A 24595-nucleotide genomic window follows, 5' to 3' on the forward strand; every position below is an offset into this window, starting at 1 on the left:
GTTATTAGTGCGACTTTACCCTTAATTAGTTTTCCCACCGGAAGTAGAGTTGTTTATGCGACGTGATGGCTAGAGCAGTCCCAAACAATCGATCGCGTTTATTAACAGACCAATTCTCTCCAAACTTTTAGGGTAAGCTAGACTCGAGATATGGTTGCAATAATACGAACAAGGGCGCAACAGCATATTGACAATGGCGAGAACTTTAATATTTACATTGTGTTAGTGCACCCATCGCTCCGCATCCTTAACGCTACATTGATGTCGAGAGTCTCTGACACAGCTGTGCTCTGCAGCACAGACACCCTGCTTATCTGTGATTCGGCCAGACTGGTGTTGAACTCCAAAGACATGCGCGGGGTTAGGTTAGTTGGCTGTTGGTGTGAGTGGTTGTCTGAGTCTCTCTAATAACCCTCCAACAGACTGGCGACCTGTCCAGGGTGTACTTTTGCCCTATGACAGCTGGAATACAACCTGAATAAAATAAGTAGGAGAAAATGAATGATGTTTATGAAGTGTAGTTAATGTAGTCAGACAATAAGTTACCGAGCAACAGGCCACAAGTCTTGGTGCAGAATCATACTAAGATTTAAAAAATAAAATGTTGGCACTGGTGTTTGAAACGGTATACTGTCAGTAAGACTGGAGCAACTGCACACATCTGGAAACTAATAACTAGAGTAGTTAAGTAACATTTTGTTATTGCATCCATTTAGCCAGGTATAATTAGCATGTCTACATACATGTCATTTCTAATGTGGTCCTATGTGGTATGTTGTAGCACAGTGAAGTGTCTGACACTGACCATGTACCAGTGCCTGAGAACACTGGTATGGAGGGGGAGAACGCACCTCTTTACTGTATTTGTCGGAAACCAGACATCAACTGCTCCATGATGTAAGTATATATCAGTTTTATATTTGCAGTACGCACAGTAGGGGTGGGCGCTAGCTTCAGCAATGTTATCAGAGGTTTTTTTGTTTTAAAATGAAGAGCTTCTATTTCGAGAAAACTACCAATAAGGATATATGCACAGATCTAGAAAACAATACTGTAACATTTTATTGATGCTTGCAGTTTGGAGGAAGCAGTATTTGCAAGTGTAACTAAATTCCAGGCATTTTCCATCCTTCTTTTCCTATCAGCTTTTTTCTAGTTGTCAGTGTGAACCAAGGTGTCAGCAGCAGCATTATAGTGCAAAAGTAGTGACCCAGCATAGATCAAATGTAAGCACAAAAGTAGCCAAGGTAGTGTTTTTCCTGGAAATTTTAAGTGAAAGGATAAAGTAACTGCTTAACACTTTAGTTTAACAATGATTAATGAAATGTAACCGTGTAACTCATCAGCAGTCTGCACAGTATGGTCACATATTAAAACTGAAGAATATGTTGTACTTGTTGTAGTGTTTCATCATGGGTCCAGTTTTTACCCAGGTGCTTAAAGCCCTTCTTTACCCTCATGTAACACCAACAGTAATTTCCAACCACTATTTCCTGTTCCTGTCAGTCAAACAAACAGACGACAAACATCTTCTATAAACAGGAATAATGTCATTTTATCGGATTAGAAAACATCTAATCTAGCGTTGATATTACACTGCTGTTTAGTGTCTGGCTGATCTCAGTGTCACCAAAATATCTGCCCTACATGTCAAACAATGAGAGAACTTGAAACAGTAACATCACCTAGCAGCTTATTTTAATTAGCCAGCAAACAAACATTAGCACTAACATTGCTATTATTATAGTCCCAGTTAAATGACTTTGAATAGCTTTATTTCAAAAGTAATTTTACAATTTCACAGCCATTTAGTTGTGTTAACTGTACATGCTGTAGGTCATAAGATGTGCATGGATCATTTTTATAATCAGCCTCTTATCTTTTGTCCACCACAGGCTTTGCCATGATAAATTGGTCAGTTGACAACCAGGAGCCGTACACCTTAACCTCAGAGGCCAGGACATCCAAGCACAGTGCGAACACGAACTTCTTTAAATGGGATGCAAGATGGACTACAGAGGGCCACCCCGTCGCCAGACAACCAAGTGCTGTCCCTGTCCACGGCCAGTGTGAGAAGGACTCTCACTAAAGTCAACCCACACAAAGCTGCTGGACCAGACAATATACCTGGACGCGTGCTCGGAGCCCGTGCTGACCAGCTGACTGATGTCCTAGCGGGCATCTTTAACATCTCCCTGAGTCAAGCTGTTGTGCCACAGTGCTTTAAAACCACCACCATCATCATACCTGTCCCCAGACCTTCCCAAAGCCTAATTACACAATGATTGCCTGAGCCTATTCTTGTTAAATGATGAAAAACTCAAAGGCACGTTTGGGCAGTGGATCTGTGTGAAATCAGCAGCTTGCAAAACGAAATCAAAATGTGTGCTATTGATTCTAAAAATAGAAATCACAATAAAGTTCAACATTTACTAAAACCGCCATTCAGTCATCTGAGAATCTTTACTCATGAAATTATAACGGTTAGATGAATGTATATGCAGTGATTTACTGATCAATGATAAAAGGGGAGATTTATGCAGTAACGAAGACTGTCATGAAAAGTATTTGGCATCTGATCTCCTGTAACCTGCGGAGCTAAGCTGTTTTACCAGCTCTGCTCTCTGATTTTTCTTTTATGAAAAAACACAAGTTGTCAAAGTTATTTGTTTGCAAATGTATTTCAGAAATATCGACATACTTTTTTTAATCAGCAGAAACTTTATGTCAGTAGTGCAAAAACCTGCACTGATCTGACCTCATTTCTTCCTCATCCTGATTCCTGACCTGGGAAGGGAGAGAAATATTTGTTTTTGTTTGTCTTCTTGTTTTATTTAATTCCTTGTGGGATTTGGATCCAACACGTAAAGTATGCATATTATGCACACACACAAACACACATGCAGCTATTACCCATTTCTTGTATTCTTGAATAAAGACACTGATTTGACACATTTAATTAGTGACCAATTGTTTTTATTGTTCAATTATTAAGAAAAAAGAGAAGGTGGGGGTGGGTGGGTGGGATGTAAAGAAGAGCGTAAAGTAAAGGGAGAGAGGAGAGAAAACCCCAACAATCCCCTCTGAGCAAGCACGAGGCGACAGTGGATAGGAAAAACTCCCTTTAAAGGAAGAAACCTATGACAGAACCAGGCTCTAGAGGGGGCAGTCAACTGTCGGGACTGGTTGGGGGGTGACTGTGAAAAGAGGGGAGGGAGATGGGAGAGGTGGTTGGGGGGAGGGGGGGGGGAATTAAGCTGGAGCAGAGGTGGGGGAAGAAGAGGTGACATTGGCAGTAGTGAAAGAAGGAGTGTTCTTCCTCCAGAAGAAGCGTTTTTTCTTTTTCTGCTTTTTCTCGAGGATGAGGATCAGCTCCTCGATTTTTTCTGTGTTTTGCTTCTGCAGCTTGTTGCATTTTTTCTGCACTTCTTCTTTTTCGGCTTGTTTTTCTTCCAACCTTTCTTTCAGCACTTTAGATGTTGCCTCCTGTTTTTGCAGCTTTTCATTTTCTCCTTCCAGCTCAGATGCTTTGAACTTCATTTTGTTGTAAAGTTCTTGCAGGTTTTGGTTTTTCTTCTCAAACTCCTGGAGAAGAAGTTTTTCTTCTCTCTGCTTACCGACCAGCTGTTCTCTCTCTTGAAGCAGGTCTTGATATTTGTGCAGTGTCTCATCGAACTTTACCTGCAGCATCCTGTTGTTTCCCTCCATGAGCTGGAGTTGGCACTCCATGTCTCCCTGCTTTCTGTCCAGCTGCTCTTTCTCTTGAAGGATTTCTTTATTTTGTTGCAGAGCTTCATCAAGCTTTCCTTGCAAGCTTTCATTTTGTTGCTTGATGCTCTGCAGATTGGAATCCATTTCTTTTTGTTTGATTTCTTGTTCCCTTTTCTCTTGGAGAAGCTTCTCGTTTGCTTGCTCTGTGCGATCAAGCCTTTTTTTGTCTACACTGTACATTAGCTCCATGTCTCGGAGATTGGAGTGCAGCCCTCTCTTCTTCGTGCTGTCTTGCATCTTCTCTTGGAGGAGTTTTCTATTTTGTCGCAGAGCTTGATCAAGCTTTCCTTGCAAGCTTTCATTGTGTTGCTTGATGCTCTGAAGCTTGGAATGCATTTCTTTCTCTTTTAACTCCTGTTGCCTTTTCTCTTGGAGAAGCTTTTCATTTTCTTGCAGTGTGCGATCAAGCCTTTTTTTGTCTACACTGTACATTAGCTCCATTTCTTGGAGATTGCTGTGCAGCCCTCTCTTCTTCATGCCATCTTGTTTCTTCTCTTGGGCAAGTTTTTTATTTTGTTGCAGGGCTTCATCAAGCTTTCCTTGGAGCTCCTGGTTCTTTTTGTCCATGTCTTGGAGATCCTGTTGTTTCTCCTCAATAATAGCTTCCTTTTCTTGAAGCTGGTATGATAACTTTTTTAGTTGAGCGCTCTTTCGCTCATTTTCCTCCATCAAGAACTTAATGTTCTCTGTGTTTCTGAGCGCTTCAGCCTCCATTTCTTCCAAACGCTTTTCCTCTAGTTCCACTTGGTCACACCAAGGAAGAGAGGAAATGGAAGAGTCTAGTGGCTCATCCCAAGGAAGAGTGTAGGCGTCAACTTCTTGTCCCTTTGGATTTGTTTGAGACATGTTGTGTCTGGATACAGTTACAATTGCAAAGGATCCAAATATTTCAAAAGGCTTTTCTGGCGAACGGTTCAATGCTGCACACATCAACGCTGCGAGAAACGGACTAAAAGTCGTTGCTCTTCACCCCTATTTATAGGTTTTTGGATCAAAGGATCAAAGGAAAGAATGGTGGTAAGATTCTACATGTGTGTGACGTCATAATTCTGTAAGGCAATGAGGTTGTCACGTGATATTTTTGGAGGAGGGCATTTTTCAACTTGGACAAATTATCAGTAAAGTTTCAATCTCTGTTATTTTCCCCCAAAAACGTGTTGTCGCAATAATGTTTTCTACTGTAATTGGTGCCAACAGATGGCGCAGTTTAAAGTTGGCTGTTACTCTGCCCAGGCTGCTACCATAGAAGAAGAATGTAGACCGATGTCCGCTGATCGTTTCCGTGTAAATCTTAGCATTGCTTTAGCCGTCAAGCTAAAGGTTTAGCTTCATACTGCCATATTTTCAGAGGAACAAAATATTTAAACGGTCTCAGATCATGGTGAGTATTTGAAAAAATGTTTATTTAATGTGAAGCCTGTCATGTGGAAAGGTTAGCAAGCGTAATTTTGCCTATTGTGTTATACACGGGTGCTTACATCCGAGTAGTGTTGATCTTTTCTAAGGTCCATGGGTTTATCCAACGAGCAGCTAAGTCACCGTTATATCTGTAATTTTGTGTGCAACGTCTTAATGCAAAAAAAAAATCCCGAAGCAAAGCAACGAAGCAAAGACTAAACAAAAAAACCCCACAATGCGTTTTTAAGCTCTCTCTGCGTTCACTGCCTCTGCAAGTGTCAAACTTCCTCGCTTTAGCTGATGCTAACCAACATTAGCGCTTACGGTTCGTATATAAACACAACTGTCAGCCCTTCACTTTTGGTGCCGACAACATTTTGAGCATTTTCTACAGTTTGTGAAATGGTCGCCATTGGCATTACATGCCAGTAGTGTTCGCTAATTGACTTTACCGGGGATTACATTTATTACAACGTTACTGCGTGGAAGTGATCATAGTGTATGCTTATGAACGCGAGTGGTAGGTGTTATTAGTGCGACTTTACCCTTAATTAGTTTTCCCACCGGAAGTAGAGTTGTTTATGCGACGTGATTGCTAGAGCAGTCCCAAACAATCGATCGCGTTTATTAACAGACCAATTCTCTCCAAACTTTTAGGGTAAGCTAGACTCGAGATATGGTTGCAATAATACGAACAAGGGCGCAACAGCATATTGACAATGGCGAGAACTTTAATATTTACATTGTGTTAGTGCACCCATCGCTCCGCATCCTTAACGCTACATTGATGTCGAGAGTCTCTGACACAGCTGTGCTCTGCAGCACAGACACCCTGCTTATCTGTGATTCGGCCAGACTGGTGTTGAACTCCAAAGACATGCGCGGGGTTAGGTTAGTTGGCTGTTGGTGTGAGTGGTTGTCTGAGTCTCTCTAATAACCCTCCAACAGACTGGCGACCTGTCCAGGGTGTACTTTTGCCCTATGACAGCTGGAATACAACCTGAATAAAATAAGTAGGAGAAAATGAATGATGTTTATGAAGTGTAGTTAATGTAGTCAGACAATAAGTTACCGAGCAACAGGCCACAAGTCTTGGTGCAGAATCATACTAAGATTTAAAAAATAAAATGTTGGCACTGGTGTTTGAAACAGTATACTGTCAGTAAGACTGGAGCAACTGCACACATCTGGAAACTAATAACTAGAGTAGTTAAGTAACATTTTGTTATTGCATCCATTTAGCCAGGTATAATTAGCATGTCTACATACATGTCATTTCTAATGTGGTCCTATGTGGTATGTTGTAGGACAGTGAAGTGTCTGACACTGACCATGTAGCAGTGCCTGAGAACACTGGTATGGAGGGGGAGAACGCACCTCTTTACTGTATTTGTCGGAAACCAGACATCAACTGCTTCATGATGTAAGTATATATCAGTTTTAGATTTGCAGTACGTGCAGTAGGGGTGGGCGCTAGCTTCAGCAATGTTATCAGAGATTTTTTTTTTAAAATGAAGATCTTCTATTTCGAGAAAACTACCAATAAGGATATATGCACAGATCTAGAAAACAATACTGTAACATTTTATTGATGCTTGCAGTTTGGAGGAAGCAGTATTTGCAAGTGTAACTAAATTCCAGGCATTTTCCATCCTTCTTTTCCTATCAGCTTTTTTCTAATTGTCAGTGTGAACCAAGGTGTCAGCAGCAGCATTATAGTGCAAAAGTAGTGACCCAGCATAGATCAAATGTAAGCACAAAAGTAGCCAAGGTAGTGTTTTTCCTGGAAATTTTAAGTGAAAGGATAAAGTAACTGCTTACCACTTTAGTTTAACAATGATTAATGAAATGTAACCGTGTAACTCATCAGCAGTCTGCACAGTATGGTCACATATTAAAACTGAAGAATATGTTGTACTTGTTGTAGTGTTTCATCATGGGTCCAGTTTTTACCCAGGTGCTTAAAGCCCTTCTTTACCCTCATGTAACACCAACAGTAATTTCCAACCACTATTTCCTGTTCCTGTCAGTCAAACAAACAGACGACAAACATCTTCTATAAACAGGAATAATGTCATTTTATCGGATTAGAAAACATCTAATCTAGCGTTGATATTACACTGCTGTTTAGTGTCTGGCTGATCTCAGTGTCACTAAAATATCTGCCCTACATGTCAAACAATGAGAGAACTTGAAACAGTACCATCACCTAGCAGCTTATTTTAATTAGCCAGCAAACAAACATTAGCACTAACATTGCTATTATTATAGTCCCAGTTAAATGACTTTGAATAGCTTTATTTCAAAAGTAATTTTACAATTTCACAGCCATTTAGCTGTGTTAACTGTACATGCTGTAGGTCATAAGGTGTGCATGGATCATTTTTATAATCAGCCTCTTATCTTTTGTCCACCACAGGCTTTGCCATGATAAATTGGTCAGTTGACAACCAGGAGCCGTACACCTTAACCTCAGAGGCCAGGACATCCAAGCGCAGTGCGAACACGAACTTCTTTAAATGGGATGCAAGATGGACTACAGAGGGCCACCCCGTCGCCAGACAACCAAGTGCTGTCCCTGTCCACGGCCAGTGTGAGAAGGACTCTCACTAAAGTCAACCCACACAAAGCTGCTGGACCAGACAATATACCTGGACGCGTGCTCTGAGCCCGTGCTGACCAGCTGACTGATGTCCTAGCGGGCATCTTTAACATCTCCCTGAGTCAAGCTGTTGTGCCACAGTGCTTTAAAACCACCACCACCATCATACCTGTACCAAAGACAGCTACAGGCTCGGAGTTGGAAGACAATGGACGATGCGATCTCATTGGCCCTCCACCTAGCCCTATCACAACTGGATCAATGCAACGCCCATCTAAGAATGCTGCTCAATGATTTCATCTCAGCATTCAACACCATCATTGTCCAGCAGCTGATCAGCAAGCTGGACCTGCTCAGACTTATCACCTCCACCTGCAACTGGATCCTGGACTTTCTTACTGATAGACCCCAGACACTACAGGTTGGAAATATAAGTCCCCCCAGGGATGTGTGCTGAGCCCGCTACTCTTCACGCCGACGACTGCACCTCCAGCTCCAACATGTGATGATTCAATGTTGTGATTGCTTGTGATTGATAACAAAAGCAAACGACATTATCAAGCTTGCAGATGACACCACAGTGGTGGTACTCATCAGGGACGATGATGATGCGGCATACAGGGAGGAGGTGCAGCGGCTGGCGCTTTGGTGGCAGGACAAGAATCTATGTCTCAATGTTGACAAGACAAAAGAGCTGATTGTTGACTTTAGGAAAACCGAGGCTGTCCATCTCTCGCTCAGCATTGCTGGTGTCACTGTAGACGGAGTGAAGAGCACCAGATTCCTCAGTGTTCACTTCATAGAGGACCTGTCCTGGACCAGTAACACCAAATCAGTGACAAAAAGAGCTCGGCAGTGCCTGCATTTCAAGAGACGACTGAAGAAGGTGCGCCTCCCCAAACCCATCCTTAACACCTTCTACAGGGGTACCGTACAGGGGTACCTTGTGATGCTGTTATGAAGTCCAGGGTCAGCCAAACACAAAATACAGACGAGTCCTTGGTCCCCAGACCGTGACAACGACAGTTCATTCTTGAATGAAGACTCTAATCAGACAGTTGTAAAATAGAGCCAATTGTGTTTATTAAAATATGGAGGAAATGGAAGGGGGGGGGGGGGGGGGGTGTTGTAGAGAAGAGGGTAATGGAAAGGGATAGAAAGGAGCAAAGAGAAAAAGGAGAGAAAACCCCAACAATCCCCTCTGAGCAAGCACTATGCGGAGAGGGGAAAATTAAGCTGGAGCAGAGGTGGAGGAAGACGAGGTTTCATCAGCAGTAGTAAAAGCAGGAGTGTCCCTCCTCCGGAAGAAGCAGAAGCGTTTTTTCTTCTTTTGCAGCAGCTTTTCGACGAGCACTTTTTTTTCTAGGATCAGGGTACTCAGCTCATCGATTGTTTCTCTATTTTGCTGCTCAAGTTTCTTGCACGTTTTCTCCACTGCTTCTAATTTGGCGTCTTTTTCGTCCAGCCTTTCTTTCAGTTGTTTAGATGTTGCCGCCTCTTTTTCATTTTCTGCTACCAGTTCTGTTGTTTTGTTTTTCATTTTGTTATAAAGTTCTTGCAGGCTTTTGTTTTTCCTCTCAAAGTCCTGGAGAAGAAGTTTCTCTTCTTTCTGCTTTATGACCAGCTGTTCTTTCTCTTCAAAGATTTCTTGATGTTTTTGCAGAGCTTCGTCAAGCTTTCCTTGCAAGCCTTCGCTGTGTTTCTTAGCGCTCTGAAGCTTGCAGCCCATTTCTTTTTCTTTGATCTCCTGTTGCTTTTTTGCTTGAAGCAACTCCTCATATTTTTGGAGTGTGTTATTAAGCATTGCCCGCAGCATCCTTTCTTCTCCCTGCATCTGTTGGAGTTGGTACTGTGTGTCTTACTGCTTCCTTTCCAGCTGTTTTTGTCTTGGATGATTTCTTCATTTTTTTGCAGCGCTTCGTCAAGCTTTCCTTGCAAGTCTTGGTGTTTTTTCTTGGTGGTCTGAAGCTTGAAATCCATTTCTTGTTGTTGGATCTCATGTTGCCTTTTCTCTTGCAGCAACTCCTCATATTTGTGCAGTGTCTTATCAAGCCTTGCCTGCAGCATCCTGTCTTTTTCCTGTATTTGTTGGAGTTGGCACTCCATGTCTTTTTGCTTGATCTCATGTTGCCTCTTCTCTTGACGAAGATCTTCATTTGCTTTCAGTTGGTAATCAAGCCTTGCTTTTAGCACTCTGTGTTGTATCTCCGTGTTTTGGAGTTGAAACTTCATGTCTTTCTGCTTTCTGTCCTCTTGTTTCTTCTGTTGGAGGATTTCTGTATTTTTTTGCAGAGCTTCATCAAGCTTTGCTTGGAGCTCTTGGATCTTTTTGTCCTTATCTAGGAGTTCCCATTGTTTCTCATCAATAACAGCTTCCTTATCTTGAAGCTGGTAGGACAGCTTTTTAAATTCGGCGCTCTTTTTCTCATTTTCTTGTGTCAATAACACAATCTTCTCTCTGCTGACGAGATTTTCATTCTCTAATTCTAAGCGCTTGTCCTCTACTTCTACCTGTTCACACCAAGGAAGAGAGGAGAGGTAAGGGTCTAGTGGTTGATCCCAGGGAAGAGCGTAGGGGTCAACTTCTTGTCCGTTTGGATCTTCTCTTTGAGACATGTTGAGGTCTGGATGCACTGACTTTGCAAAGGGTCCAAAAGTTTTTGACCAAAAGCTCCTTTGACCAAAAGTTTTGAAATGCTTCTCTGGCGAAGATTCGAATGCTGCGAACTTAAATGCTGCCAATAACGGACTAAAAGTGGTTGCTTTTCACCCCTATTTATGGGTTTTAAGGATCAGATTGGTGGTATGATTCTAAATGTGTGTGACATCATCATTCTTTTAGCCAATGAGTGTGTCACAGGACATTTGTGGAAGAGGGCATTTTTTAAATTGGACAAATTATCAGTAAAGTTTCAATCTCTGTTATTTACCATAGAGTCTGCACAGTATGGTCACATATTAAAACTGAAGAATATGTTGTACTTGTTGTAGTGTTTCATCATGGGTCCAGTTTTTACCCAGGTGCTTAAAGCCCTTCTTTACCCTCATGTAACACAACAGTCATTTCCAACCACTGTTTCCTTTTCCTGTCACTCAAACAAACAGGCGACAAACATCTTCTCTAAACTGGAATCATTTCAGTTTATCGGATTAGAAAACATCTAATCTAGCGTTGATATTACACTGCTGTTTAGTGTCTGGCTAATCTCAGTGTCACCAAAATATCCACCCTACATGTCAAACAATGAGAGAACTTGAAACAGTACCATCACCTAGGAGCTTATGTTAATTAGTGCTAACGTTTTGTTTGCTGGCTAACATTGCTATTATTGTAGTCCCAGTTAAATGACTTTGAATAGCTTTATTTCAAAAGGAACTTTGCAATTTCTCGGCCATTTAGCTGTGTTAACTGTACATGCTGTAGGTCATAAGGCGTGCATGGATCATTTTTATAATCAGCCTCTTAATGTCATTGGGTGGAATTCATTTCTGTTCTGGGATTGAATAATTGGTTGATCACACCAGTACTTAACCACTAGATGACAACCCCCTGGTCCCCTCTCTCCATCCTCCACCACCCAACAAACAGCCTGTCCTTCCAAGCTTACTTAGTGTCTTTGTCTGAAAACTTGCATGTATAACCCGATGTGTGTGTGTCTGGCGCTCGAGCATTTCCGTTGTAAATAGTTGTGAGTAGCTTTGTAAAGTAGCATTTTCGTGCCTTTCTCACTGTGTATGTATTGTCCACTGCAGCAGCCTAGTAGTGGTATGAAGCCCTTTCTGCTGACTCAGTTTTCTTTTTTGGTTGGATTTTTTTGTTGTTTTTTTAATCGGGAAGCTTGGGTACCTTTAGGGATTTTTTTGTTTGTTATTTTTGCATTGCTCACTGGCGATGTAAATAAATGGCTGCATATAAAGTATGCATATAAACACTCCACAGTGTTATATTTGACAGTTCAATGTCTCTTGAGAAACACTCTAAACAACTTGTCCGGAACTGTTTTTATCATCTAAGAAACATTTCTAAACTCAGGCTACTGGTGTCAAAGGCAGAACTTGAGATGATTATTCATGCTTTTATCTCTTCTCGTTTGTTCAGTCTGACGTCACTAGCCGTGTCTGGGTCTAAACTCCGCTGCAGGTCCATATATCAAACGATCACTATGGCATTACTGAGAGTTGAAAAACTGTCTAAAGTCTTTCATCTTTAATAAAATGATCAGCGTTCTGCTCTACCAGGTGTAACAATTGAGTTTAACATCCAGGCATCCATGAAAACCGAATTTATGACATTTAACGGAGTTAGAAGTTAGCAGGGAGTTAGCTCGCTAGCTTCTATCTAAATACAATATAGCATGTCCTGACTGCGGGGTTTTGGAAACAAATTAAAACGTACAGCTCTGCTATCACTTCCAGCATAAATGAAGACAGAAAACTAAATAGCAGTGACGTTTGTAGGGTTACTGAAGTTGGGCTAGCTGGTATATAATGATTTGCTACGTGACCGCTAGCGACACAGCTATGTTAGCATAATATAAACAAGCTAACTTTTTTTCCACTCGATAAAAGTTAATGTGAGTGTTCTCGGTGGTCAGGAACAAATGTAATCGCATGGCAGGATGCTGTAAAAGGACCAAACTTCAGCCAGGAGAACAACTGAGATAATCCATCCACAATACGAGGTTAGTCATTCATATACTGCTGCATGGGCTGGGCTGTAGTTACATCCTAAGGTTTTAAAAACTGAGCTTAAATAAATGATTAGCGGTAATAAAAGCCGAGGGAGGTCAACAGTGGTCGCTGACTGTTTTAGGAGCTTTTTGAGATCAAATAGAAGAAAATACATAACATTAAACATGTTAACAACACAAAAGCCATATTAAACGCAGACTACTTTAGACCCGGAAGTAGGATTCGTCGCGTCATCACTGAACAACCGGATTGTAACGGTCTTTTTACGTGTCTTAACAAATCAGCTCTGGATCGCCTTCAGTCTGTACAGAATGCAGCGGCAAGACTTTTAACTGGTACAAACAAGAGGTCACACATTACTCCAGTTTTGGCTTCTCTTCATTGGTTGCCTGTAAATTTTAGGGTTCATTTTAAAATTTTAGTTGTAACTTTTAGAGCTCTGCATGGTGAAGCTCCCCAGTATATCTCTGACCTGTTGAAACCTCATGCTTCATCCCGAGCACTTAGGTCTTCAGGTCAGAGGCTACTGGTGGTCCCACGTACTAGATTTAAAACACGTGGGGATCGGGCTTTTCAGGCACTGGCACCTAGGCTGTGGAACTCTCTGCCGTTGTCTTTACGCTGTCTAGACTCTATACTGACTCCTTTAAAAAGCAGCTGAAGACATTTTTATACAAACGGGCTTTTAACTAATTTAATTAATTTTAACTTGTATGTCTGATCTTACTGTAAAGCACTTTGTGATTTTTATCTGTGAAATGTGCTATATAAATAAATTTTACTTACTTACTTACTTAAAAGTACATTGTTTTTGCTCTTTCTTGGGTGGTGGGTTTGTGTGTGTGTGTGTGTGTGTGTGTGTGTGGGGGGGGGGGCATAACAAAAGCAAACGACATTATCAAGCTTGCAGATGACACCACAGTGGTGGTACTCATCAGGGATGATGATGATGCGGCATACAGGGAGGAGGTGCAGCGGCTGGCGCTTTGGTGGCAGGACAAGAATCTATGTCTCAATGTTGACAAGACAAAAGAGCTGATTGTTGACTTTAGGAAAGCCGAGGCTGTCCATCTCTCGCTCAGCATTGCTGGTGTCACTGTAGACGGAGTGAAGAGCACCAGATTCCTCAGTGTTCACTTCATAGAGGACCTGTCCTGGACCAGTAACACCAAATCAGTGACAAAAAGAGCTCGGCAGTGACTGCATTTCAAGAGACGACTGAAGAAGGTGCGCCTCCCCAAACCCATCCTTAACACCTTCTACAGGGGTACCATACAGAGCACCCTAACCCGCTGCATCACAGTCTGGTATGGAAATTGCCACGCGTCCGACCGCAGAGCCCTCCAGAGGATTGTATGGTCCGCTGAGTGCGTTATTGGCAGCTCTCTACCCAGTCTACAGGACATTTGCACCTCACTCTGGATTGGGATAGCCACTAGCATCATGGCTGTCCAACATCAGCCCTCCCACCAACTGTTTACTCCCCTATGCTGCAGAAGACGACTGCGGCATGAGGAGCAAGTCAGCGAGATTGTCCAATAGCGTGAAAACGTGAAAAACTTAAAATGTCAAAAATCTACTTCATAATATAAATATCATTAAATAACTTTAGAAAGACTTCCATTTGACTCTTTACTTTTAATGTTATAAAAAATATATTTTATTTTAAAAATAATCTTAAAATGGTATTCTACAAAATGTGCAGCAATTTACTTTGTTTGTTCTTTTTAGATGATAGTCTGTGAGGCCCGGGAAGACCGTATACCTGCATCTCTACAGTTTCTGTGCACTCCAGCCTCTTCTGTTCCATGTGAGGGGAAGGCAGGGGAAATTATCTCCATGAAAAGAAACAGATTCGGCCATCGCACAGTGGAACTAATTCTTAAATAAAATTTAAAAGGGGTTTCCTTAAATGCATCATGTTTTTAATTTGCAAGTTTATAAGCATTTTCCCTTTGCAGTTCACAATCAATTCTACCCCCAGGTCAAAAACATATATAAGAAAATTGGCCTAATATAATATTATATATAAACATACCTGTCCAGTGATTAATTGCATTAGTACATGGAGGCAGGACCTCACAGCAGAAGCATACTCCATAATCTGTTGTACATTATTACATGTATATTATATGTGTTTTTCAATTACTGTATTTACCGACATCAAGAAGTCACAAGTAAAGAAAGACCACACCGTGACACATGTTTAATCGAGGAAAGTTTATGTATCAAAATTGTTTATTAAACAAATAAACAACATTTTTTTCACCCCAAAAAATACATGTTCAAAGCAAGACAACGGTGGCCCAATATCAGACAGAAGTGTGAACTCTACGCTGTAGAGTGGGCAGTCATAATGAAGCAGTTCGTTTCATTTTGGAGCTTCAAGCTGCTCTTCATATTTTTGGCCACCAGATGTGACCAGAGAGGACTGTGTTGAAAAGCTTCGAGTAATGAACCCTTTTTCAATACAAGCTTCAATGCTTCAGAAAGCTTCATTTGGCCATCACTACATTTTTTCCCCCAAGCAGTCCGGCTCCTGAACACCATGCTGCTCTCCTCCACACTGGACTCTCTTCTTGGACTACAAAACACTCTCTCTCACTCCCGATACTTGCACTATTCTGTATTGCACTGTTCGTATCTGTCTGTGTATTGTATTTATTTATTCTAATTCTCATTGTTTTCTATTCTTACTCTCTCTGTATTCAAGAACAATAGTGTTGTACTCACTCTTAGTTTATCTTATTAATGTATAGTTGTATGTATGTATATTTAAATGTTTTCATTTTATTTTTACACTGTGCACCTTTGATCCAGGAGGGTGATATTTCGTCCTACTGTATACTTGAGTGTATATTGTTATGTTGACAATAAAACGCTACTTGACTTGAATTAAACTTGTGCATGAATGAATGAATGAATGAGAAAACGCTCGATAGCTCAATCGATTCATGTAAATAACAAAACAAGCAAGCAAATAAACAAACACAAATCATTAACTTTTTATTTCATTCGCCACACTAATCTCGATCTCAACTGAGTTTTGAACAATAACCTAACGACATAAATCCGTCTCTCACCATCAATAACCCGATTCTGTAAATGTTAAAGTTCCCTTCAAAGCTTTGTCGCACATACGGAACCATAGTTTAGAATAAGGAGTTTATGATGACGGACCGTGAAGATGGACGTACAGTGACATTTTTGTCTAACGGACATTACGGACTTCTCGAGGATTTTCAGTCTGACATTTAATTATCTTTTACGACACAGTAACATCTTATTAACACACCAGATAAGCACCTGAATTGACTTAAAAACAATTTTTTTTTACCTCATTTCGAGCTTCCTCTATGTTTGAAACAAACTTACTAGTATGTAGCAGCACTTCACAAGAGTGACACGTTTTTCCGGGTTTCATTAGCGTCAGGTACTTGAAACAGGGAGTGACTCCTCTTGATACTAAGACATCTTTGGCTCCACATGATATCTGTACCTGAATGACAATTCACTCGAGGTAGTTAGCACTCGTGCTGTATCTTACTGAGTAAAAAGGGACTTTTGACACTATGTTAGTTTTTAGGTTGCGGCAAAGGTAGCTAACTAAAATACATAGTCGCTCATTTCCAGATACACCCGATAGGGAATTACGAAGCCTTTGCTCTTGTGGTTAGCTAAAGCATGGAGTACCTCAGGACTTTAAAACCCATATTTACAGTAACCCAACACTGGCCACCTGTCAGCCGCATCCAGGCTAGATACTGTTCTAAACTGGCTAGCGCTGTTGACACTGTGAGAGAAAAGAAGAAGACTGTAGACAAGTTCAAGAGTCGGCTATCATCTGGTCCAAGTTTTCAGGATTTCGTTAAAGGGCTTCCAGCTAACAGGAGCCGTGCTGCAGATGAAGAACCCTCAGAAAAGCATGACTATCTCTCTGAAGGCTTGTTGATGGGAAACTCAAGGAAAGGTCGGTGAAAGCCATTTGTTTATTTAGCTTTGAATGCTTGTGGTGATGCTAAAGGGGTTCTTTGGCTTATTGTTGCAGTTTATTTTGAAACCTATGGATGTCAAATGAATGTGAATGACACAGAGATAGCCTGGTCCATACTGCAGAAGAAGGGCTATCAGCGCACAGCTCATCTAAGCGAGGTACAGCTGACTTCTGGTTTTATTTTATGAATCTAGCAGAAGTAACTTTAATGCAGTTTGTTTAAGATGTGCGTGTACTTGCAGGCAGATGTTGTTCTTCTGGTAACGTGCTCTGTAAGGTAGGAGCAAAGATCAAACATGAAAAGTTTTGAAATCTAGTGCTAGGTGATGGCAGCTTTGCAACCTAATCTCTTTTCTTAACAGAGAAAAGGCTGAGCAAACAATATGGAATAGACTGCAACAACTAACAGCTATGAAGAGGAAACGATTAAAGACCCACACACCAATGAAAATTGGAATTTTAGGTGAGTAAGCTCTCATGCACTCAGATGATGGAGGTCACATTAAGGGTACGTTCATGGGTGTGTTTGTCTCAGGCTGTATGGCGGAGAGGCTGAAGATGGAGCTTCTGGAGCGAGAGAAGCTCGTAGATGTCCTCGCCGGTCCAGATGCATACCGGGACCTTCCGCGTCTCTTGGCTGTATCTGATGGAGGTCAGCAGGCGTGCAATGTGCTGCTCTCTTTAGAGGAGACCTATGCTGACGTCATGCCCGTCCACCACGCGCCTCGGGGGCACAGTGCTTTTGTGTATGTTGTTTATCAAATGGTTATCCGCCTTTTCCTGTAACAACGCATCTTCATACTGAATCTGCTGATGGTTTTGTGTACCGGCAGGTCCATCATGCGAGGCTGTGACAACATGTGCAGTTACTGCATTGTTCCCTTCACTCGAGGGAGAGAGAGGAGTCGACCCGTCCGCTCTATCCTGGAGGAAGTTCGTATGCTCTCTGATCAGGTAAGCTGTAACTTCAACATTAAGGTTGGTTGGAAAAACTCCTGCATTTGTAACCACGCAACAACAGAATAGGAAAAAAACAAAAAAGAAAGTGACTTTGTGTTTGTGTTTTATGATAAATGCAAAATCTATACAACAATAATTTAACATGACTTATGAAACAAACTCAATTCAGTTTTACTTATATAGCACCAAATCACGAGAAGAGTTGCCTCCAAGCACTTTATGTGGTAAGCAAAAGCCCAGACAATAAAACAACACCCCATGAGCACGCACTTGGCAACAGTGGGAAGGAAAAACTCCCTTTTAAACAGGAAGAAACCTCCAGCAGAACCAGGAAGGGACAGCTATCTGCTGTAACTGGTTGGGGTCGAGGGGAGATAAGACTGAAAACATTCAATTCAATTCAATTCAATTCAATCTTTATTGGCAGACTACATGTCCATAAAAACAAGACAAGAAACACACACACACAACTCCCCCCCCCCCCCCCCCCCACACACACACACACAACACAAGGTATACCATTAAATATATATATGTATATAAATAAGTATATAAAGCATTTGTAAAAATATAAAACCATAATATACATAAAACACAATTACTTAAAATAAATCAATAAATACACAAACACTTTAACCAGTGCTTTCTGAGACTGGATGAGTAACGGGAACCACTCACTGTCGGATCTGTAAGTGCTAAAATTATACTGTTACTCGAACCATCCAGTCGTTCTCTAAAACTGAACATTAACTTTCTTAAAAGTGCTTTAAAAGTCCAGACACCCACAGCTACAAACATCTGACTGGCACTACCACTTCTAGGTATCCTGCAAAGGATTCTCATCACATCATTATATGCAAAATGCAGCTTCTGCATGCTACATTGTTTGTAGGATGACCACAAGGGGGCAGTATATAGCGGTGTGCAATACGCTTTAAACAAAGCCACTTTAACTGGAAGTGAACAAAAGCTGAATTTGCGTGCAATAGTATTTGCCTGCACATAGAGCTTACATCGTTGTCTGTATATGTCATCATCATCATTCATTTGCTCAGTAATAAAGTGACCGAGGTATTTCACCTTTTTATGAACTTCAAGAGTTTTTTGTGCCAGTTTAAACAAAGGGAAATTTAGCTGTTTATCCTGCTTGGTTCTACATATCAAAACAGCACTTTTAGCAGCATTGTACTCAATGTCATATTGCACACCATATTCAGTACAGACATTAAGAAGATCCTGTAACCCAGCACTGCTTGGACTAAAAACAACCAGGTCATCTGCATACATGAGATGATTTATCAGTGCTTTACCTAATATACACCCAGTGTTACAGGCTCTCAGCTGTATGGACAAATCATCGACATATAAATTAAATAAAATTGGAGACAAAATCCCACCCTGTCTGACACCATTGCTGTCACCAAAGGGGGCAGAAATACTGCTTCCCCATTTAACCTGCATGTTCTGATGAGCGTACCAGTAAGAGAGAATCCTCACGATGTATTGAGGAACTCCCCGTCTCTTCATTTTATCAAAAAGTTTTCTGTGGTTCACTCGATCAAAAGCCTTAGAGGCATCAATGAAACACATGAGGACAGATGAATTTTTAGCCCTATACAAACTGACTATTTCCTTGAGTGCATATATGCACATGTCAGTGCCGTGCTTTGAAGCCAAACTGATTATCCAGAGAAGAGATGAACACACTAACTCTATCAAACAGGATTCTTTCTAACACCTTAGATAAAATACTGGCTAGTGCAATCGGCCTGTAATTATCCAAACAGCTCACTTTTGCAGCTTTGTCTTTCATAACTGGTACCAGTAAAATACACAGCATTGAGTCTGGTAATATGCCATGAATCATAAACCCAGTGAAACAGAGTGCTAAAAGAGGAGCTAGCCTTAAACTAGCATGTTTTAAATGTTCTGCAGTGATGTGATCCAAACCAGAGGATTTATTATCAGACAACCTATGAATGGCTTCATATACTTCATGTGTCCTTACACTTATTGTGTCATTACTCATGTCAAGATTGTCCTCATATGGTTCACTTTTTATACAGTTAAACAACGCACTGTAATGCTGTCTCCATAATGCTGCAATGTTATCTGCCCCAGAAACACCTTCAACAGTTGATGGTAGAGATGGTTTACAGTTATTAAGAGCTTTCACCTCTTTCCAAAAATCTGCCATATTATTACACAACATTTTCCTGGCCAAAGAATCTGCTCTCAGCATTTGCTCATTTTTAGTTATAAAGCGAACAGCGTACTTATATCTGGCATTCGCACATTTTTTCTGTTCAAATTCTGGGCCTTGTTTAGGTCTTCCAGCCATGGCCCAACATTTATAAGCTATGCGAGCTTCATCATGGTACATGGATACATGTTCTTTCCAGCCAGGTCTGATGTTAGGTTTCTTATGCTTATATTGTTTATCAAGCAGTGTACCACTTTCATGCAGAGCAGTCACTATATCATCATACATGGAGCAGAGTAAATGTTTATGCACAGCATTCTTACAGTTGACATCCTTGCACAAAATAGCTTCTTTCGGCAAAGAAATGTTGTTCAGATGTATATCGGTATTACTATGATAAGCTAAGAAATCATCTTCACTACAAGCTGACCAGTCTAATTTTACACTGGTAGCAATATTAGCAATATTGTTTCCAGTTGTTGCTGGCATTTGTTCCACATTCACAGTAAAACCAAAAGGTATATGATCTGACACAGTTACCTCATACCTAATAGTCATGTTTGCTAAAGCTGCATGTCCATCAGCTGTACAGATACAGTGGTCCAGCCATGATGTACTATGCCAGGCTTCACATATGCCATGTTCCTTTCAATAAAGGTTGAAACTATTGATTAAGACCATAATCTCGTCATGAAAGTGTTTATTGAGGTCATGCAATAAGGAAGTCGACAAAATTCTGTACAACCAGTCATTTTTTGATAATAACCCATAAATCATAGACTTCCTGCTATTATAAAAAAGTTTGTAGCTTCTAAGTCTGAAAAATGAAGTTTATGAAAAAGTACATGAAACCTTTAATTCTTATTATGGCCAGCAGGGGGCAACAATGCCTCTTATCGTTAAAAAGATGTATGCATCTATAATCAGGGGTGCACATAAGTGGTCCGCAGGTACGTGTCTTTTATTTTGACAGCGCAAGCGCACCTGCGGACCACTTATGTGCACCCCTGATTATGAGTCAACTCACCTGATCTGTCACCTCAGCAATTGCGCTACTTGTCAGTTTGAGGTCTCAGTTGTTACAGTATGATGTTCATTCTGTAATTTAAACTGTCCAGTAAAGTAAAAAAGGAGCTAAAGCAGGGTATGCTTTACCATCTCATTAACAAATCGTTGGGCTGTGAGCTTGGAGCATCCCTCTGTTTCTCAGTCAGATCCACCCCTAACTGGTCTGGTATGGATAAAAGAAGCTAATGTGATGACAGTGAAAACCCTAACATTACAGAGACATTATCCCTCTTTTCTACACAGTAAATGCAATCTCCCTCTTGCTCTGAACATAGACTGTTGTACTGAAGGAATCCAAAGCTTGAATATGATTGGTCAGAGAGCTTTCAGTGCCCAAATATCATCCACCTTGTTTATAGATTCTCCAAATTCATATGTAGATGTGTGTTTATACAGTTTGCACTCTATAGGCAGTAGGCGAGTGCTTTAATAATTATGTCTGGTTCTCTGGTGTTGATTTTGATCCTTTTCTTCTGAATTATTCATGTGTCTGACACTGCTGCAAATTTCTCGTCCTTTGAGTTCAGCTCTCTAAAATGAACACTTGAGTGTGCCTGACGAGTGTGTGCTGGGTGCTTCTGTCAGGGTGTGAAGGAGGTGACGCTGCTGGGTCAGAATGTGAACAGCTACAGGGACACGTCAGACGAGCAGGTCTGTGGTTCAGATGCAACCAAGCTCAGCCGTGGCTTTAAGACAGTCTACCAGACAAAACGGGGGGGTCTGCGCTTCTCTGACCTGCTCGACCAAGTGTCACGTATCGATCCCAACGTGAGGATCAGATTCACATCACCTCACCCCAAGGATTTTCCTGATGAGGTATTTGCTTTAATATGCTTTTCTTCCTTTGGATATTCACTTGGTTCAGTGAGCCCTGCTCACCTGGTCTGTGTGTCGATCTTACAGGTTTTGCATCTGATTGCGGAGCGAGGGAACATTTGTAAGCAGATCCACCTCCCAGCCCAGAGTGGAAGCAGCCGGGTCCTTAAAGCAATGCGTCGCGGGTAAGAGATTAGTTCACTAGCATATGACTTTGTGAAATTAAACTTAAACACCACTAATTGTCCTCATAACATGTTGTTTTCCTCCTAATATGTACAGCTACACCAGAGAGGCCTACCTCGATCTTGTGAGGAACATAAAGCAGATCATCCCAGGTACTAAAATCAGGTTTCTCCTTCAATTTGTCACCTGTCTCTGGGTATGATTATTACATTTAAACATTCATTTTACTACCTGAGTATCTTTCACTTGTATGTAGAACGAATGTAAAGAGATCTTGGTATTGTCCATTCATTTTTAACAAAACTTTCTCCTTTTTCCAGGAGAATCCTGAATCTATCTGTAAAATTATAAAATACACTAAGAAATAAGGAAAAGCACCTTCTGTCCTCTTTAACCGCAGTCTGTTTTACATAATTTCTGTTCGTGTGTCAGACGTGAGTCTCAGCAGTGACTTCATCTCAGGCTTCTGTGGTGAAACTGAGGACGACCACCAGCAGACTTTGTCTCTAATCAGAGAGGTGGGCTACAATGTGGGATTCCTTTTTGCTTACAGTATGAGAAAGGTGAGTTCTTCTTACTCTAGAACTCACTTACTTTCTTTTCACCCGTCCTTTAAATGATATGTGATGTAATTGTTTTTCCATGTCTGCCACACATTCAGAAGACGCATGCCTTCCACCGGCTCCAAGATGACGTCCCAGTGGAGGTGAAGCAGCGAAGGCTGGAGGAGTGCATCACCGTGTTCAGAGGAGAAGCTGAAAGGGTCAACGCTGCTCTCATTGGCAGTACACAGCTTGTCCTGGTGGAGGGAGTGAGTAATACACACAGAGTTTACCAGTGTGTTATCAAAATTGTTTTTAAATATATGTTGACCTTCAAATAGCATGATTGCAGGTGGTAGAGCAGTGAACAGTAACTACGTCAGCCACACCCTTGAACCACAGGCCATATGTAAAGGATGGTGTAGCTGTTGTGATGTCACCCATTGGTTTTGGACATTTTGAGCTTGTGATGGCATGCCACACATGTTACCTGGGGGTTGGTGTCTCCTCCTGTCTGGCAAAAGGTGTGGCAAAGGGCTGGGAGACCTGAAGTACTGCTGACAGCCTAATTGGATTGCACCACATGCTTCATTGCCTGGGGGGTGTTTCATGTTTGTTTAAATGTTTTGTATTAGTTGGTTATATGGCAGCCATCTTGTTTTCCCCCGTGTGTCATTTGGTTTAGCTAAACCAGTATTTAAGTCCCCCTGTGTGTCATTTCAGCAGGTCAGTTTACCATATGTTTGTTTGAGGTTTTGTTAATTATTATCTTGAGTTTAGTCTGTTGAGTTGACCTCTTTTATTGGTCTGCCTGTTTAAGTTTTGGCTTTGTTAAATATATTTTCATATTTTTGGGTCAATAAAACCCGTTTTTTTGAATTAAAACCACCGGTGTCCTTTATGCTTTACTGCTTGGTCCCTGACAGAGCTATATGAGTAAAACACAAACACAAATGTGCACAATTACTGCACAAACTGAAGCACACTTTGTACCTGGTAACAGCCCCATTATATGGCTATTCCATTAAAGAGGCACCAACAGCACATCGTCGAGAGGTCCAGTTCATTGAGTTGTATTAGCCCCCCTAACTTCAAGCCTTGCCAGTGTCCAAATGTACGTCTGTAAACGATGCATGACAGACCCGACCACATATTTGCACTTGTCGCTACACCTCTTTATTGCGGCTGTCGATTTACATACTCGGCTGCAGCTTTTCAGCTACAGCCTACACACAACAACAACAGGACATAGTTAATGTTTTAAACCGGCGAGACCACGTCCCACCACAATGACATAGTAAAACAAAGTAATAGACTGTACTCATGCTTTTCAGTGCTGTTTAGTTAGATATTTTGACATTTGTTAAGGTTTGTGGTGGTTTACTTGCTGAGTAACTAAGTTTTTTGGCACTTCATTGTGGGCTTAAGGCCTGGATGTTGCTTCTTGACTGGAACTTAAATTGCTTTGAGTCGAAAGAAACTGAATTGGCTGCTTTTGATTTTTATTCAGGAAAGTAAAAGATCTGCTGAGGACCTGTGTGGAAGAACTGATGGCAATATGAAAGTGATTTTCCCCAAAGAGGACGTTCATGTTCAGCCTACAGCATTCAGCACTGTACCCATCAGTGTTGGAGACTATGTGCTGGTGAAGGTAGGATATAATTGATATAGACGGATGCAACTTTAAAGAATATCTGTTGTCTTCTAAAAAAACACAATTTATATGAGCAAGATGTTTGGCAGATTGAATGAGTGTTAGGCCACTACCTGAAATAGTCAAAGCCAAGTTTTAAGGGATCCTTTAGTGAATATATCATGTGTTTATGATGTATCATCATGTCAGCAGTTTAATGTTTCTGCTGTAAGCACTGGTTGATCCAACTTTAAATGCTGGGTACACTGTCACCAGTCAGGAAAGTGACTGGAAAAGTGTTTCAGGAATATTGATTATCTTGAATGTATAAATACGGTTCTTGTATTCAGTCTTTTATTCTCTGGCGTCTTCTTTTGTCTTGTTTTAGATCTTGTCTGCCAACTCCCAGAGCCTGAGAGGTCGAGCTCTCAGTCTCAGCTCCCTGAGAGCCAGAGAAGTGCACTGTAGGACTCCACCTGAGGACCAGCGTGATGAACATGTAGCTCACACTCAACCGTGACTTAAACATGTCACTGATTGATGGACTCGGATGATACCACATCGAACAGACTGCTACATTTCCTTCATCACTTGTTTGACGTTTTTGACAAATGGAGGATGCTTTCAGGTGGACTGTTGCAACAAGCTGTGAAAGTTTCACTTGTAAACAAACTATGGAAGTTTATTAAAAGCTGTTTGAACGATGCCTGACGGTGTTCTGTGTGATACA

General features: G+C 41.2%; 2 protein-coding genes across 2 annotated transcripts in view; one reads left to right on the plus strand and one right to left on the minus strand.

Moving 5' to 3' along the window:
* Nucleotides 1–15911, minus strand: part of ghrh (growth hormone releasing hormone) — a 34133-nt gene extending 18222 nt beyond the window's left edge. The window contains exon 1 of the mRNA XM_080891172.1: nt 15839–15911. Within this exon, the coding sequence (XP_080747298.1) occupies nt 15839–15887 (49 nt within the window). The 5' untranslated portion in view covers nt 15888–15911. The remainder of the gene's footprint in view (nt 1–15838) is intronic.
* Nucleotides 15912–15957: 46 nt separating this feature from the next.
* Nucleotides 15958–24571, plus strand: cdk5rap1 (CDK5 regulatory subunit associated protein 1). Its single transcript, XM_080891168.1, has 13 exons — nt 15958–16433; nt 16512–16615; nt 16700–16734; nt 16820–16920; nt 16993–17203; nt 17291–17411; nt 21274–21504; nt 21592–21689; nt 21787–21842; nt 22123–22253; nt 22352–22501; nt 23743–23883; nt 24254–24571. The coding sequence occupies exons 1-13, from the start codon at nt 16148–16150 to the stop codon at nt 24383–24385; spliced, it is 1797 nt and encodes a 598-aa protein (XP_080747294.1). The 5' UTR covers nt 15958–16147; the 3' UTR covers nt 24386–24571.
* Nucleotides 24572–24595: the final 24 nt, after the last annotated feature.

The sequence above is a fragment of the Rhamphochromis sp. 'chilingali' genome, assembly GCF_963969265.1.
Source record: "Rhamphochromis sp. 'chilingali' genome assembly, chromosome: 9".
Lineage (NCBI taxonomy): Eukaryota > Metazoa > Chordata > Actinopteri > Cichliformes > Cichlidae > Rhamphochromis > Rhamphochromis sp. 'chilingali'.

What these genes read in the sequence shown, in the direction of transcription:
- cdk5rap1 (XM_080891168.1), top strand. Translation starts at nt 16,148, where the DNA reads ATGGAGTACCTCAGGACTTTAAAACCCATATTTACAGTAACCCAACAC. An exon ending in GATGGGAAACTCAAGGAAAG is followed by an intron (nt 16,434 to 16,511) that starts GTCGGTGAAAGC and finishes TTATTGTTGCAG; the next exon opens with TTTATTTTGAAACCTATGGA. An exon ending in CTGGTAACGTGCTCTGTAAG is followed by an intron (nt 16,735 to 16,819) that starts GTAGGAGCAAAG and finishes TTTTCTTAACAG; the next exon opens with AGAAAAGGCTGAGCAAACAA.